Consider the following 16,866-nt stretch of genomic DNA (forward strand, 5'->3'; position numbering starts at 1 on the left):
CAGTGCTATTCTAGTTAGTCACTGACTAACAGAGTATTCTAATAAACAGCAGTTTAAATAAACAAAACATGCTTATTTTATGGACATGAGCAAGAGCAAGCAAGCATCAAAGCAAAATCTTGCCTTTAAATAAATGTGTGCCATAATGCACTTCTGAAATAATTTCTGGGCAGAAAAAAAAGTCAGTGATAAATTTACTGTTGGGATTCAGTTTTGTCTGATCTTGCAAATGTGATTTTCACCTCTATCCTAGTAATTTGGTAATGACTATAGGATTCTTATCTTTTGAGAAATTTACCAACTGCCCGTTTAGTCTTAACAAAGCATTTAGCCAGTTGCATATATTCCATGAGGGCCACCGAAAGGACACAGTTTTCTGGAGATAGCCACAAAGTGCAAATATTGTGCCCTAAATAACATTCCAGTTACTGTAAATGTCAATAGAGGGAAATTTTCTGACTTAGTAAGATGCTACAGTCAAAGCCAGGTGTTAACTCTTAACTGCTTGGCCTTGTGGAGGGAAAGCATCATTCCTACATACTTTTGTCTTTTGAGTAAAGAAGGACTAAAAGAGAACAATTTTTCAAGGACTTTCAAGATGCAAAATCACAACATGAGCTGTATTAGATTCTTTGTTCCTTTTTTTGTGTTTCTACTGAATTTGCTAGTTCTTCTTGGTAAGTTCTAGGAAAAATCTGATGCCTGCCCAGCAAGCACATAATTGAAGATTTAGGAAATTTATTTTAATTTAATTGAGGAGCCATTCAGGTGTGAGCTTAACATGAAGATTCATATGTCTGTGTATAAATCACTTAAGTTGTTTGTCACACACAGGGACAGAATTTATAAAAATGAATGAAATGAAGATAAGCAGAAGAAGCTAACATCTTGTCAGTGCAGTCATCTTTTGCAGTAGTGGCCATTTAATGCAAAATGCAACTCATTTTGCCCTAATACATAGATTTTGAATGCAATGAAATAAAAACTACTCTGCAGTGCTTCAGGTAATATTTTTAGCAATATTTCTTGAGGAACTTTCAAGAAAAAAAATGTGAATGGTCTTTCACAAGTGAAAATCTTCATGCCCAAGTCAAGTTGCTTGGTTGTGTGTGGTGAATTGTGGGTCAACGTACACTCAGAATTGCAGATATTGAGGAAACTTACCAGTGTGTAAATATTGGCAGACAATGCTCAAGAGATACTAGTCTGTGGTGACAGGCAGGCATATTTCCCTATTATCTTGTATTTTGAGGCAAGAAAGGTTATAGAAAGGAAGTTTTCACAACAGCACTTTTTTCTGGAAAATAAGTAGGTGCTGCCACTAGACCTTTGTGGGTGACTTTTGCATTAGGGCTAGACATATTTCCACTTACTTTTTTCCTCCTAAGACAGTAAGTATTCTTAAAAATTAAATACTTTGAATGGGAAATAATGAGGGAGGGCAGAAAGAAGGAATAAACTAATTTTGGTTTTTTTAGTTGTATAACGTGGGGAATCATGTTTTGACTGAAATGAGATAAATGTTTTCTCAACAAAGACAGATGCATATGGAGACTGAGTGCTGTAAAATTTAATGGTGTATATTTCTACTTTGCTGGATGTATATACATAGTTCCATTTTTACCACTGTCATCTTTGGTGTAATTTTGTTTTTTCATCTCTTTTTGGGTTGTTGAAGTCTATGGCATAGTGTTTCAAGGCTAGCTTTTCTCTGAGTATTCTGTATTCTGAAGTGTTATTTTTTTCGGTACGGACACATGCATTATAGCAAAAACCATATTAAACGAACGTTCAAGAAAAAGGTGTGGAAAGGTGAAAGGAGATAATGAAATATTGAAAATGGCATGTGCTTCACTTCTTCTATGTAAAATAATAAAGAAATTAGTTTGAATAAAATCTGCAGTTATTATATGCTTTTGGATAAGCAAGCTACTTTGTCCGTTTATGTTCCTTATGTTCAGGGATTGAAGTGTGTCTAGCCCTTCAGATGAAGGGAAGATAAAGAACATTTTATTTTAGCACAAAAGGTATTTTGGATTTTCAGTCTCTTACTCTTTCACTTATTTTTCCTTTTTCTTCATTTTACAGCTTCTGCGATCCCGGACAATGGAAGGAGATCCTGCCTAAAGCTTAAGGTCTTTGTGCGACCAGCAAGTAAGTTCTTCAGATTAAGCTTTCAAGGGTGCCTTTCTAGTGCATGCTTTACCATGTGGTCTAGTAAACAGCAGATTTTTTTTTTTTTACTGTTAAATCTTGTATCTGTTCTGTACATACAGCAATGTTTATGTTATGATTCTCATCGTATTTTCTTATCATTTTTCATAAAACTTTGTTTTAATTACTTGGCAGTTGCTAACTTGTTGTTTCTTGAACTGTGTACAAATGGAAGACTTATCCTGGCATTTGGACAAGTGCCACGGAATTTAAAATATGAATATGCTTAATTATATATAGTAAATAGAGAGAAAAAAAGAGAGGAAAAAAGGAAAGTGGGGAGTGTAAGGGTGTTTCACTAACATATTTGGCTGTTATCTCTATTTTTGTTATAGACAGCTGTATGAAAACTATAGGTGTTCATGATCGTGTTTTCGATGTTAACGACAAAGTAGAAAATTCATTAGAACCAGCAGGTTAGTATGCTTAGAGAATCTCTTTTAACAAATGCGTGTATCCCTCTGGTGCTTCAGTACTTTTTTTCCTCTTCTCTCTGCATGCTTTGCATGGTACAACTGCTCTGCTTTTGCACATTTCTAGCAGTGCTAATACAGCTTTTGGTATATTTCCTGTATCCTTATTTAATGCAGGGAAGTAAATATGTTGCTTTATTTGTTTTTTTGGAGTGACATGGTTTAATGAAATATGCTGTGTGCCAGTGTAAAACTTCCACCAGTATCCTGAAGCCACTGGCCCATCCAAGCCAAGCACCCAGCATGCTGGCAACACACTCTATTTACTAACTGGACCCAAAGATTTAGAAATAAGGTCAGTGGGCATACTTCATGTATTATGTGGTTTCAAAAAGATGTTCAGAAAAAGAGGACCACCACTTGTTTAATGCCAGTGCATGATACAGGTATGCAACTAACTGAGTTTATGCTTAAAAAGAAACTAGTCCTTTAAAATTATATATAGTTGTGTGTATACTTGGTTAGGCAAAGTATTATTTCACCTATGTGCATCTACACACACTTACAAACACTGGTATATAGATAAATACATAAATACAAATTTCTCTTCTACTTTATTGAAACAAACTGAAGTTTTGGGGGGCTTTTCTTGCAAAGCACTGCCTTAGGAATAAGGATGCCCCTCATCTGCCCAGGGCAAACTTACATTAACCTCCACCATCAATCAAACTAACGTGTCTCTGTGTGGAAAGTGCATGTGTATTGTTTGTGTGGCTGGTGTCAAGCTTGTGACAGATAGAAGTGTATATAAATCTAGGGGTAGGAATAACCTGAACAGCTTAAGTTAAAATTAGGTAGGTATGTAACAAAAGTATTTGCAGTAGTGGTATACATGTTCATTTTATGTGTACCTACGGACTGCTCACATGTTGTATTAAAGCCTCAATAATTAAAATTAACAGTTAAATAAACAAAACATGTCAGAAAATATTGCCCACGTATCGTTTAGTACATACCCCAAAGAACAGATTACCAAGGTTTTTTTCTCTTATGCTATTTGAATATCAAGCAACATTTTCTTTGCATATGAAATAACATTAATTTTTGCTCTTTGTTGTATGCAGATCCTTTAATTAAAATTCACTAGTTATACATAAGTATTATAAAGCTTTTACAATTTAGCTGATTTAAATGGTTTACTTATGGATAAACAATAGAATTTATTCTTTTTCTTTAAAATAATTTTCAGATCTTTCCTAAAAATTTGGAGTCTGAAAATCAAAGATGTTCTCTAAGTAAATCTAAATGCAAGGATAGTGCACTTACATTGGCTAGATTTATAAATTTATTAACAGCACTCTTCTACAGAAGACACTAGGATGTTCTCTCACTGTCTCTACCTATGAATTTGAAACTCTCTGCACCTTTTTACATTTGTGATTTGGTGAACATGGTCTAATTAATGTGTCTGATACTGTTTGCAAAAGAGATCATCTGAGTAATACATGCCTCATTTTAGTAAACTTCCTAAGTTTTTGTTTCAGCACTGCTGCTCACTTCCCACTGAATGGCTACACCTAGCTAACATCATCACAAAAGCACATAATTAGAAAGCACCAGGCAGACCAGGAAACCAAAATCAAACAAAGAGCATCCTGCAGTCTGAGATGAAATACTGTTTGTGTTACCAGGAGGAAATAATAACTTTAATGAGAAGGTTTGGTACCACAAAATTCCCACTCCTGACATCAATGTATATTTGCATTATTAATTGGGTCAGTGACCATTAGATAATCAGTCACTCTGAGATGTGCCAACTGCTGTCACATGTCTCTGTCATTGGCCTGTTAGGGTTGCTGCTGCCTTGGTGGATCTTGTTGCATGTGTTCTGTGTCGTGTACTAATTTACATGTCTCTGACGAGCATCTTCTGCTTCTGTGCTCTCCCCTAGCCTGCCACAGTCTTCTTCCACAGTAGACAGAAGAATCGGAAGGCAGGAGGGTCATGTTCAGCAGATTACTCACTGTCATCTTTCTTGTAAAAATCACCATCTGTGTGATTTTTGGACCCTTGTAATTTCACTGGTTTTGTTCAGAAATTTGTAGAGATCTACAATGATTTCACTCTCAGAAGCAGTGGAAGTAATTTGCTCTATTCTTATTCCTCCCTGTCTCTTTCTTCTTAATAATAAAAACCAAAAAGTCCTTAAACAAAAATTGCAGCTGCGCATATCTGAAAGTTATACCTGAAGCATGTCATGTAAGGCTGTGTGATCTGAAAAATTCATGGCTGTCAAAATAATTTTTTCTATATTGCTGGTATTCCCAGTTTTAGTAGTTACTTTCTGGATTTTACTCAGGAATCTTTTCTTCTTCATCACTTGTCTTCAAAGTTTCAAATGAACTTTTCTTCAAGCCTTAAAACTGTGCAGTTATGACTCTGCACCTCCAAGGAAAATCATATTTGTAAAGTGATTTCCGTAACTGCAGATGAATCATGTGTTCTAATATATGAGTGCAGAAACCTTGTGACAGCATTGAGAGAAAACCCAGGTGATTGCTCGAAAGGAATCCCTTAATGTTAAATGGAAATTTATTCTTCTGTGAAGAATGGCTTTATAAAAATGGCATAATAGAATATCTCCATATTTTTCATTTAAGAGAACTAATCTTTTTAGCTTAGTGCTTTTTCATTGAGTTTTTCAGCAGTAGCCAGTGTTCCAGTTGTTGCAGTATCTGATAGTCAGAGAGAATGAGGATTTATTGCTGCTACACACTGGTTCTGCCCTATTGTGTTTTAGTGCTGACTCATTGAGGTAATTAGGCCAAAATTGTTGACATTCAGTGTTGGAGATTCAGACTTACTTGCAATTCTAGAGATAGAAGGTGATACACATCATTCTCCTCTGTAGTTTTAGTTCATCAGCAGTGAGTAAATGTTTCTAAATTGGGAAGAGCTAACTTTATATGAAAGGAGGTAGAACTGACAATTAACACAGGGGTATTTTTTCCCTGTTACTTCTTAAATATGTTTTACTTGAGAAGCAAGCTTTTGTGAAGTACTGTATTCTCATTGCAGTGTCACCAAAGTACAAGACTGTAACTCAGAAGTGAAATGTGAAGCAACTTTTGGTATTGATGATCAGTGAAAGCAGCACTTTTCAGAAGCCAGCATTCACTATATTTTTAGATTCCTTTGGAATAATTCTGTAGGAAAAATACTAGGGCCTTGTTTGGGCCCAATATGCCTGGGAGGGTCTCCTTGCCGTGCACGGTATGGAGCTGCAACTTAAGCCATTCCAGCCAGACTTTCTCACTGATGCCACAGAATCACAGAATGGTTAAGGTTGGAAGGGACCACTGCAGGTCATCTAATCCAACCTCAGTGCCCAAGCAGGTCCCCATATTATTCCATTATGTCCAAATGGCTTGTGAGTATCTCCAGTGAGGAAGACTCCACACCCTCTTTGGACAATCTGTTCCAGTGCATAGTCACCCACACCCACCCCCACCTCTTCAGGTGTAACTTTCTGTGCGTCAGTTTCTGCCCTCTGCCTCTTAAGCTATTGCTTGGCACCACTAAGAAGAGATGTCCCTTTCTTACAAACATGAACAAATTTAGAGTTAATCAGTGCTTGCTTTTCATACTTTTGTCTTGAGCAGCAGCGAAACTTGTTGATAAGCCTTATGTGATTATAACATCAATTAGTGCTGGAGAAAGTACATGTGATAAATTGCTAATTCAGTTTACTGTGCATCTTGCTGTGTAACTGAGCTGGGGCTGAAGAGCCTATTAACCCAAATTATGCTAAGTGCTCCACTGATTTTGTGCTAGATGTCAAGGGCGTGTAAAAGAAGGAGCTTGCTTGTAGCCAAGTAACACGAAAGGCTCCGTGACAAAGCAGCATGGTGATCCCAGCGTCCTGACTCCTGCTCCCCTTAGTGCCTCCAGCTGGAACTGCTGAGGTCTCACCCAGTGTAATCATGGCAGTGCAATTTTTTAAGATGGGAACTATGGGACAAAAACATCATAGACACATTGACATCTCTTATAAAATGGGGAGCTTATGCATAAGTAGGTGAGATACTATTAATTTTGCTGGAAACTTAGGCATTCTAAAATAAACTTACAAATATATTTTGAGGTCACTTCACGCTTCCTAAAAAGGTTTGGCTTTTTTCTTTCACTTAGTAACAAAAAACAAGCGCTGACTTTTTATGGCAAGCCTCAGACTGATTGCTTTTTGAATAGCTAAATTAGATAGCTTTGGATATGGAGGATATGGAGAGCTTTGCAGAGAAAAATACCACAGCTATAACAACACCAAAGTTGATTTTGACTTCGCCTACCTTTTCTATTTTACAAGCTGTGGCTTTTAGGCTGATCTTAACTTTACAAAAACTAAACAGAGCTTTATTATGTATCATATATTTAATATTTGCTACTGTGTTTTCTTCTGCCTCTAATGCATAAGCATGTTTTCCTAACTAAGCTGGTTCTTTTTTCATTAGTTCTAGCAGCATATATGTAAATCTTTATTTTGTGTACCATAAAAGGTAGTGAGGTTTTCCAGATTGAGTATGTATTCTATAAAATTGGCTATTGTCATGTGTTAGCCTTTAAAATTTTCTTTCAAGAAAGAAGGAATGATCTTACATCTCCTGCTCATCCCCACATGCAACATACTTCAGTGGACATTTTTTGCTTGGAAGGGGGGCCTATGCTTGGTCTTACAGGCTGTCATTTCAAATTCTGGAGCCAAAATCTGTAGCTGAATAAGGGGATTAACTGCAAAATTAATTCTGGGAATATGCAACACTTTTGAAAATCAGGTGTTTTTATTTAGCTACCTCCCAACTGATGTTGCTATCTAATGTGACATCACAAGTTAGAGCCACAATGTTTTAATGGAAGAGGAATCTTTCATTCCTCAATCTGCTGAAATCAGACTTACTTCCTGCTCCTCTGGTCTTCAATGGGAATTTTGCCAGTAAGAAATGCAGGACTTGGCCCCAAGTTGGTTACATAATGAGGTATTACACGCTTGTGAAAGTCAATGACAGCACAAGGTTCATTGCCCTATTTCATAAAGGCACTGAAATCTACTTACAGTTGTCGGCTCAGTGAGAGTTTATTAAGGATGCAAAATCTCATTGGAATGTATGCTTTCTGTTTGAACAGATGATACCGTACATGAGTCAGCCGAGCCTTCCCGTGGCGAGAATGCGGCACAGACACCAAGGATACCCAGTCGGCTTTTGGCAACTCTATTGTTCCTCCTGGCAGTGCTTTTGATATTATAGCACAGTATGCTCCAGCAACCTGTCACAGAAAATATCAGGGTCTTGGAACATCAAAGATCCACCTAAATGCTCATCCCAGGAAAGGGACTTTATTGTTTTTGCAGATGTCAAATTGTTATTTTTCCCTTTTCTTCTCCCTTTTAGCCTGAACTCAGCAAAAATTTGAAGGGGATAACTAGCTTCAGCACCCACCCCTACCTACCCTGTGACTTTCTTAACCCCTCCATATAAATAAAAGGACTCCAAATGAAAATGCCAAACTATAATAGTGACACTAGTGATTCTTATTTTCCTCTGCATTCTCCTTTAAGAAGTCACCTCTGTTAGCTCACTGTGTCATCCATATGTGGACGAGGAAGTGTAGTGGCAGATGCAGTCAGTGAGGAATGAGGAAAGTGAGTGAAAACCTGGGAGAGTCTTTCTCTGTGATACAATATTTATGCCTTCTCATTCAGCACTGTAAGATGGTCATGCAAGGCATTGTGTCACCATGTCAGGACTGGAGGGGAGATGTTAAAACGTAATATAACACCATTTCCTCCAGAAGTTTCTAAATGAACAGGCTTCTGAAAGGGGAAGATGATGTTTCTTACAGGACTGTCTTGAAACATCTTTGACAGTAAAGTTTGTGCTCACAAATAGAAATGCTGTCTTTGGTGAGAGCAAAAAGTTAGAATTTAGGAATGTTAGCACACAGCAGGCAAGGTCAGATTTAGGAAACTTCACTGGGGGTGTGAGTGCCTCTGTTATTTCGTTTTAAGGGGATAATGCACACCGGATTATTTTATTTTAAAACAAATCACCGTGGTGCTAAATTTTTTTCTTGAAATGCAGAGGCACTTTTGAGGATAAAGTGACCTTCCCCAGCGCTGACTTAGTAGCTGATGGCCTTGGATGCTGCTCTGGGTGTTAATACATGCTAAAAGAGGACATCGGTGGCCAGAGGAAACATGTTTGGGACACAGGATCTCCAGTGTGCTCTTGATTTGTCTCTCCTGTAAGTTCCTAAATCATGGGAATAAATCACATGTAGAAGAAGCCAGGGCAGTCTAATAGCGTTGTTTGGTGGGGGGAAAGAAAAGAAGTGTGGAATATGAATTCAATGTTGATTTTTTATCTTTTCCCCTTCCAGTACAGTTTGAAGAGTAGAGGAAACGTGTTTATCAACTGGAGATAAACTAGATGGGCTCCCAAAGACTTAACAAAATATTTTTTTAAAAATCCACTAGAATAGAAAATACATTATTTAGATATACTTTATGCTGAGAGTGAGTATATATGCTTGTCCTATTTAAACATGTGAGAGAAGCAGTAACCCTTGATGCAATTAGGAAATGGGACTGTCTTGTTTGGTGAAATTAGGAGTGACCCTGTTTAAGGAATCTGAGCCTTGGCTAACAAAACTTTAAAAAGTAATTTGCCAGGAAGTGCAAGCCTTGGGGTATTTTTTGGCTAGGTTGCCATGAAATTTGGACTGCTAAGCATAATAAGTGAAATTTCAGACCCAGACTGAAACAGAGCTTTTCTGACAAAAACTGTGGTAATTAAGTTAAATGTGAACCAAAACATGGAGCATATTCAAGCAAAACAAGATTTTCCTATATTAATTATCTGTCTGTCGTTACAAAATTGAGTGATGCCATTAGTGGACAGCACTTCATAGGCTTTTTACTTTTAAATGAAGAAAAGCCTTCCAGAAGTTGAGGCAGGAGAGGGGAAAATAAATTTGAGATGTAAAAGGAGGTTTTATGCATTCTGAGCTATGACCTGGGCTTGCCTGATATCATACATGTTCATGAATGCAGGGCCTATACTTACAGGAGGAATGCAGGAAATTTGCTCTTAGTGTGAAGTGCACAGAATAAAGATACACAGTCCAAACAGTGAGGGAAGTCATCATCTCATTACAGGCTGTCTGGTACTTTGCTCTCTTTAATGTGTATATACTTGATACACACACTAATACTTCTTGTAGGTAGGAATTAAAAAAGCTTTGGATGAGGTGAACTTAATCAGAATGCACCTTATCAAATGGATTATTAACCAGAGTACAGATAATATTGCATGATGTGTAACCATATTAAAATAATTTATAGCAATTGCAGGCAATCATGCCAGTAGTGCAAATTTGATGTAGAAATGGTCATCCTTTGTCTCTGAATGGAGTTGAAGACATACATTCACCTACAGTAAAGGATTGTCACTAGTGTTACTCCTGGTGAAACTCACTCCTTCATATTGTCCCAGAGCCTTGCTGTGTAGGTGAGGGACTACACAAGCGATGATCCCCAGGCTGCTCAGCATGGCTGGGAGTAGCGTTCCAGGCACTGCCAGTTGGATACTTGATGGCATTAGGCAATCCCAGTCATACCAAGTACATAAATGGTGGGCTTTGTGTTGTGTTGCAAACCTCTGGATACTTTAAATGCAGATGTTGCTGAAAATTAAGATTTTTGCTCCCTTACCCTTCATCTGCCTCAGCTCAAGTCTGAGGTACAGATTCTCCCCAGTCTAGGTGGGTTACTTATGCCCATGACCTGCACTTCTGGCTGCCAAGGGCATTGCAATGTGAAGCAGGCAAAATAGGGATCAGTCAGTTTAGTGGATACTGTGTATCCTTCAATAGACAAGGTTACATTTCGTGTTAGTTTAGAATATTGTTTTGTACTGTACCTACCTGGATGGCAAAGGAAAGACAAGTAAAACTTAAAGCTATGTTCTTTAAATTCTGTATTATTAGCAACCTCTGTTGTATATAGTGTTTGATAATAAAGTATTAATTTGATTCTTATGTCTTTTGTAAGTGAGAACAATAGACTTTCAGGATATTAAAATCACATGTTGATTACAAGACAGAGCTTTGAAGCATCAAGTGTGATCATGGCTGAGAACTGAGAGACAAGTGGCCATGACACTGCAGCATACAGGACTCATCTTTGAAAATTGTTCATCTGTTGCAAGACTTCACAATGTCAAGACCTGGAACAACATGACTTTTGATGATCAGTGTTTTGTCCTCAGTGTTTAAAGGTCTTATGTTGGAGCCCTGTGATTTCTGTGTTAGTTTTGTTCTTTTGTATCATGTTTGTTTCTAAAAAGACTTTGGGGATATAACAACTTTTCTGTTATTTTGTTTGTTTCTTTCTTTTTAATTTGTATTTTTTTTCCTCCTGCTTTCCTTCTGGATTTGTTTCCATTAATAGTTTTTTCCAGAAAGGATCTTGCCAGTGTCATGTGCGATATATGTATGTACTTGGTTCCAAAAGAACTAGAAACAAATTTGGGAGGTACTGAGAGTAGTTGAGTAGATTGTTTCCTTTCCTCTATAATTGTGGAAGGAAAATGGTTGTATTTGTACCTGTTGATTCCCACCCCTAGCCCTCAAAACCGAACTTAATCCATTGCCTTACGAGTGCAGTGGTTCAGTCACTTTCAGAGGTTTAGAGTGTTAACTCTTCCCCTCTTTTCATTACACTTGGATTTTGTAATCACCAGTTTTAATGTACAACCCTCCACACTTCTCTTCCCTCTTCCTGCCCTGCCTCCTCCCCCACCCTCCTCCTTTTTTAATTTGGAGCTGTGAATGGGCAGATCTGTTTCTGGTCTGGCATCACTGAGTTTTTCCCATGCATTTGCCCTCAAGCTTCTCAGATGTGAGACAAATCTCCCTACAATAGGCTTGCTGCCATTGTCTGTACAGTTTAATAGATGCTGGCATGTTGGAGGTTACCCATGAGTGTGCGAAATCCGCTTACCATGCTTACTCTTGACACCCCATTGAAGACACTCATTGTGTATGCATCTGGGTATGAAAGTCCAGCTCAGTGTGGTCCTGTGCTTGTACTGCCCTGCTTTGCAGTTTCTTTGCACTTATTCATTGAGTGCTGTTTTTGAAATGCTTACATTATATAAACTTAAAAGAAAATGTTAAAAAAAACCCACCCAAACCCCCTGCCCCATAAGATCTGTATTTGTATATACACGTGTCCGTACAATTATACTTAAATAAAATTAAAGATTTTCATCATTTTAATTGGTTCTTTTAGACTACATTTTTGTTTAATTAACTGTCTTTTCATTTTGTGGGCTGTTTTTTAGTTTCTACCTTACCCAGAAGCATAGAATGGTTGGGGTTGGAAGGGTCCTTTCAAGGTCTCTAGTCCAATGCCCCTATAACGAGCAGGGATATCTTCCACTAGATCAGGTTTCTCAGAGCCCCATCCAAGCTGACCTTGAATGTTTCCAGGGGCACGACAGGCAATGAGAGGAGTATGAGTGGGAAAGGGTGAAAAATGTGCGCCATGGGCACAACAACTGAGTGCCTAGAGCTGTAACTACCAATATCCTAGCAGATCTCTGCCCTTCACCCTTTTTAATGTGTTTAAAGCTCTTCCACATACTTAAGAGGGTAAGGAGCTATATCAGCCAAGTGCTGGTGCATTACATGTTTTCCATCATCACTTTGCCCTGCTCTGGGCCTCACAAGCAATCTTCCTTCCCTGGGTAACAAACGCTTGTAGGGTGCAACTCTTGCTTCTTGAAGAGCAGAATCAGTCCCAGAGCTGTGCAAACAGGGCAGTTGCAGTCTGCCCCCTCTCCTCAAGATGTCTCTCATACTGGCAAAGAGATGAGGTTGGAACTGGCTTTGGAATATCAGCCATCTTTTTTTACAAAAAATGCTCAGAGCAGCCAAGCCTAATGAATGGGAAAAGTTGACCAAGGGTTCATCCTGAAGGGAAGGGGAAGAAAAGTGGAAGCAAGAAACTGGATGGCTTTCCTTCCTTCCACCCTCCCCACAGAGGCTGATGTAGAGGCCTCTCAAAAAGTACAGGACTGTGTTGGTGTTGACATATACTCAGGTCTGAAATAGTTGTCTTTGGCAGTGTCTGCTCACTACTCATATGATACATTGAACCTGAGAATTTAGGTCGTAAAAGGTGGGGAGTACATACCAAAACCTGTAGTTCAGGCACTGTGCATTCAAAACTGCTATAATTGTACTGTGTTAGCATTAAACTCACAGAAAGCTTTTTATTATATTTAATTAGTTGACAGGGCAGCAAATACTAATTATAACTTACTATAACCTTCCTTAAAAATGAGAAGTGACGGCTTAGTGAGAAGAAAAGTGTGTCTGAGTATTTGATACAAAGAATTGATACACCAGATTATTTTTCCTCTCAAGCTGTGATGTTACAGCCAGGGCAGGGTTATAAGTGACACATGTTCAGTATGTTTTAACATAATAGCCATGTCCAGAAAATATCCTGCAGTCTGACACACTTAATAGCCTTTGCTCAGAAGACACTCTGCTTTTGCTAAGAATGGTATTTGATTTCATTTTTCTGCATTAGTGTGCACAATGGGCCTTTGTACTCCCTCATCTTCCCCTCTGCAGAATATTTCTGCTCACAGAGTACCTCTGAGGGCGTTCTTAGGAATATTCAGGCATGTATCATACTGCTATAATATGGTTGTGTGCCAAAGTGGTTTCATTCATTTAAAACAAAGCTTTGATTTTTCAGGTTAGGGATGTGGTAACCAACTGGGATGGTTAAATTTTTTACAGGCTTTAACAGCACAGGAATGAAAAGTGCCTCCTTCTTATTTTTGTTAGCATTTGCCCTTCCTGGGAAGTTTAGTTTAAAACATGATGCAACTTTATGTTACAGGTGTATGCACAAGAGCCCAAACCAAGACTCAGTCTTCACTGTAAGGGCTGCAATGCAGACAGCTCTTATATATGACTATTTGTGTTTGTTTTCAACACATTTGATTTACTTCTGCTAATCCAACAACCTGAAATACCACCAATTTGAATTTCTGTTAAAATTTTCCCTTAGACCACATAGAAGCTTTTAAAGCAGTCTTTGTTAGATGAAAAAGTAACCTCTAAGGAAAATTCAAAAAGGAGAGATACTGCATAAATGTGCTACGTAGGTTTTCTGTTGATTCTCTCCCCCCAGATAAATCTGTTAGCTGACTAATACTGTCAGTCATATTTCATTTGGAAGGCTTCAAACCACAAGATAACTCTTGTAGCCACCAGCACATCTTGAAACACTCATTTTTTCTATGATGGTTCTTCACGCAAGTTCTCATGTCCTTTGATTACACAAGGTGGAGTATAAATATGAGAAATTGCAGGGTGGTAAGCTAGATATGTGTTTGGAGAGAAAGAAGAAGAATTTTCTGTTTTGCCTGGCACTTTGTGAATACATATAATGCATTCAAGATCAAGAGTATTGAGTGATTTCTAGATGCCTCTCCACCTTGTAATCTCTGAAGTCAGGGAAGGATGGAAGGTACCTCCTGTGGAATATACAAGCTCAAGAGTCACAGTTCTTGGACACAGCCAGTCTCTCAGTTCTTATGTTAAAAGCCTTCTCTCCCTAAGTGCTATTTTGTGGGGCTTGCCCACTTAGCAATATATGCTTTCCATATATAATTTTCTTCTAATTTTAACATTTAAACACATTTATCTATCCACAGTCAAAGTGCTGTTGGCAATACTGACGTTTTTGTCTGAATAGTATTTGTAAAAGGAAAGGTCGAGTAAATTGATAGGATACAGAAGGTATAAGTATTCCTCTGATCCTTGTTCTGTTGAGAACCAATTGTGCCTTTTGTTCTCATGTACTGTAAGTTACGGTGTCTCAACTAATTGCTTGACTAATCATTGACCACTAGTCCAAGAAGTTTATGAGGCTTTGTTTTTTCTCTCCTCTCTGCCACTTCACCTATATCTGAACAAAGGAATAAGAAGTCTAGAAACTGAACACAGCAGAAGCAAAGCATCTTTAGGTCCAACATGGCAACCCTGAAGTGGTACTGAAGTCCCAACCCATTTATACTTGGGTATTGGGAATAAATGGAGTGTTACATACTGCAAATGACAAGCTGTGATCCCACAGCAGCTTTCCTTGCCTGAGGAGGGTCAGAAGAATCAAGTCCTTGGCTGGGTGTGAATGCTTCAGTGGAAACTTGGCATGCTGTGCATTACATAGCACTGCGTGTATCCCAATGTTTCTGTTCACTACAATGAGGGTGGAGAAGGGGTGGGGAAGAAAGAGCTCATTCAGTCACAGATGGCTGAGCAGCAGTGGGAAGTATGCAGCAGACTTGAAGCCCAAAAAGTCGTTACTGGTGTAACTGTGTATAGAAGATTTGCTTATTTGTGGAATTTGTAAAAACATGAAATAGAAAACCTGGAAAGTGCCTGATTGTGTTCTCTAGTCTGTGCTTGCAGAAATTAAGAAAAGATTTACCACTGATTCAGGCCAACATTGCTCTGTTTTGAAAACTCGCATTCAAAATGACACACCTCACCTCGCTATTCTAAAACAGGAATAACTTGGAAGTCTTGCACTCTGCAGGCTCCTCCTGGAGCTGCTGCATGTGGAGCTGGGAGCTCAGGATTTTGATGAACCAGGCCCTCACGAGAGGTATCCCTCAGCTACAGAGTACTCTGTGTAGCCGATGTTTTAATGGTAGTTTTTAGAATTTGTTTGGGGAGTAACTTGTTTTATCTCTGCCATCGAAAAGATCTTCAAGCTGAAGCAGGATTGAAGAGTGTAGGTATAGTGACTTTCACAGGGGTGAATACAGCTACATTTTGATTTAGCACACCTGCAGAGAGAAGAACGGCAGTTCTACCTTAAAAAAGGATTGAAAAAGAGTGTGGACCATACACAACTGTAATGGTTAGACATTAAATGTGAGGCAAAGCCGATAAACCCATGCAGCGATGCTTATCATACTTTCTACTTTAGATTTACAATATCCTGGTTCTTGCACATAATTGCATTACAAAAGGCCTTGCATTCCCCTTGACACAGAAGCCAAGACAAGTGTGCATATCATCCTTCCTGGTGAATTCATGCCCGTTTTGTTGTTGTTTGTTTGATTACTTATTCTGCATTTATTTGCAGGTAAAAAGAAAGGAAAACTCATGCATGCTTCCTGTGCTCTGGTCTCATTAGCCAGATTTCCTCAAAACTCTTGTACTCCAAAGAAGTTTTGCCAAGCAGCTAAATGAAATGCACATGGTATGAATATTTATGATGCTTTAATGATTGGATTTTTGCATCCATGAATAATAAAGGTTTTAACAAGAACAGATAACAAGATTGGCACAAAACAGTGAAGTGGTTAATATAGCAACCTCTCTGTTGCAGGATTCCCCTGAGAGCAGCAGACTGAGCAATCTCCCTCCCCTTCCTCTTCCTCTATCACCAGAATTAGTCTAATGGGACATGCAGATCCTCCAGATAGCTTTGCAGAAAGCAGGTGTTTTATCTGCTAGTGGTTCTATATCCGCCTCTTGCATGCTTGCTTTGAGGAAGCTCAAGATTTTTGGCTAAAAAAGGACCTTCAACTTCTGAACACGGTTTTTATTTCAGATGCTCTCCAGCAGCATTTGCATTTGAATCTGAAGCTGCACTTTGCTTGGTCTTTTCAGCAGCAACTGGCTGACAAGTGTTTGCATGATTCAGAAGTTTGGGGGCTGCAAGTCAAAGCAGCACGGTTTTCATGAGCTGAGGTAGGAAAGTGTAATCCTCTCAACTCCCTGTGCCAACTCAGCGATGCTGAAGGGCGATGCTTTAAGGTCTGTCTTTGGTGAGAAACAGGGAAGATGCAAGGTCCTGAAGACCACAGCATTCATTTGACTTGCCTATATCCATAGCTGCTAAAAGCCTGTTCTCTTCAGTGTCAGTGATACGATCTAAATTCATGATAGCATTGTGCTTGGAGGGAACAGTGAGCATTTTACCCTCTGCTGCTTTTTAGAGAAAGGTTTGTTGCATGTTTACTATACCCTGGTGTGCTGGAAGTGTGGGAGCAGGTATCAGGCGATGCACATGTAGATAAGCAATGTCAAACCAGCAAACAAACTCCCACTTAGAGGATATGCTCACCCTTTCTCTCTCAGCACC

General features: G+C 38.7%; 1 protein-coding gene across 5 annotated transcripts in view; it reads left to right on the forward strand.

The window, feature by feature from the left end:
- The window catches only part of EFNA5 (ephrin A5), a 207,719-nt gene extending 195,756 nt beyond the window's left edge, over positions 1 to 11,963 (forward strand). For 3 of the 5 annotated variants that reach the window (XM_039566756.1, XM_039566757.1, XM_010405724.4), the window contains exons 3-5: positions 2,089 to 2,154; positions 2,550 to 2,630; positions 7,809 to 11,963. In XM_039566756.1, the coding sequence (XP_039422690.1) occupies positions 2,089 to 2,154; positions 2,550 to 2,630; positions 7,809 to 7,930 (269 nt within the window). In that variant the 3' untranslated portion in view covers positions 7,931 to 11,963. The remainder of the gene's footprint in view (positions 1 to 2,088; positions 2,155 to 2,549; positions 2,631 to 7,808) is intronic. The other 2 variants (XR_005603802.1, XM_039566758.1) reach the window with 2 other exon arrangements.
- The last annotated feature ends 4,903 nt before the right edge of the window (positions 11,964 to 16,866 follow it).

This window comes from Corvus cornix, chromosome Z (genome assembly GCF_000738735.6).
Source record: "Corvus cornix cornix isolate S_Up_H32 chromosome Z, ASM73873v5, whole genome shotgun sequence".
NCBI lineage: Eukaryota > Metazoa > Chordata > Aves > Passeriformes > Corvidae > Corvus > Corvus cornix.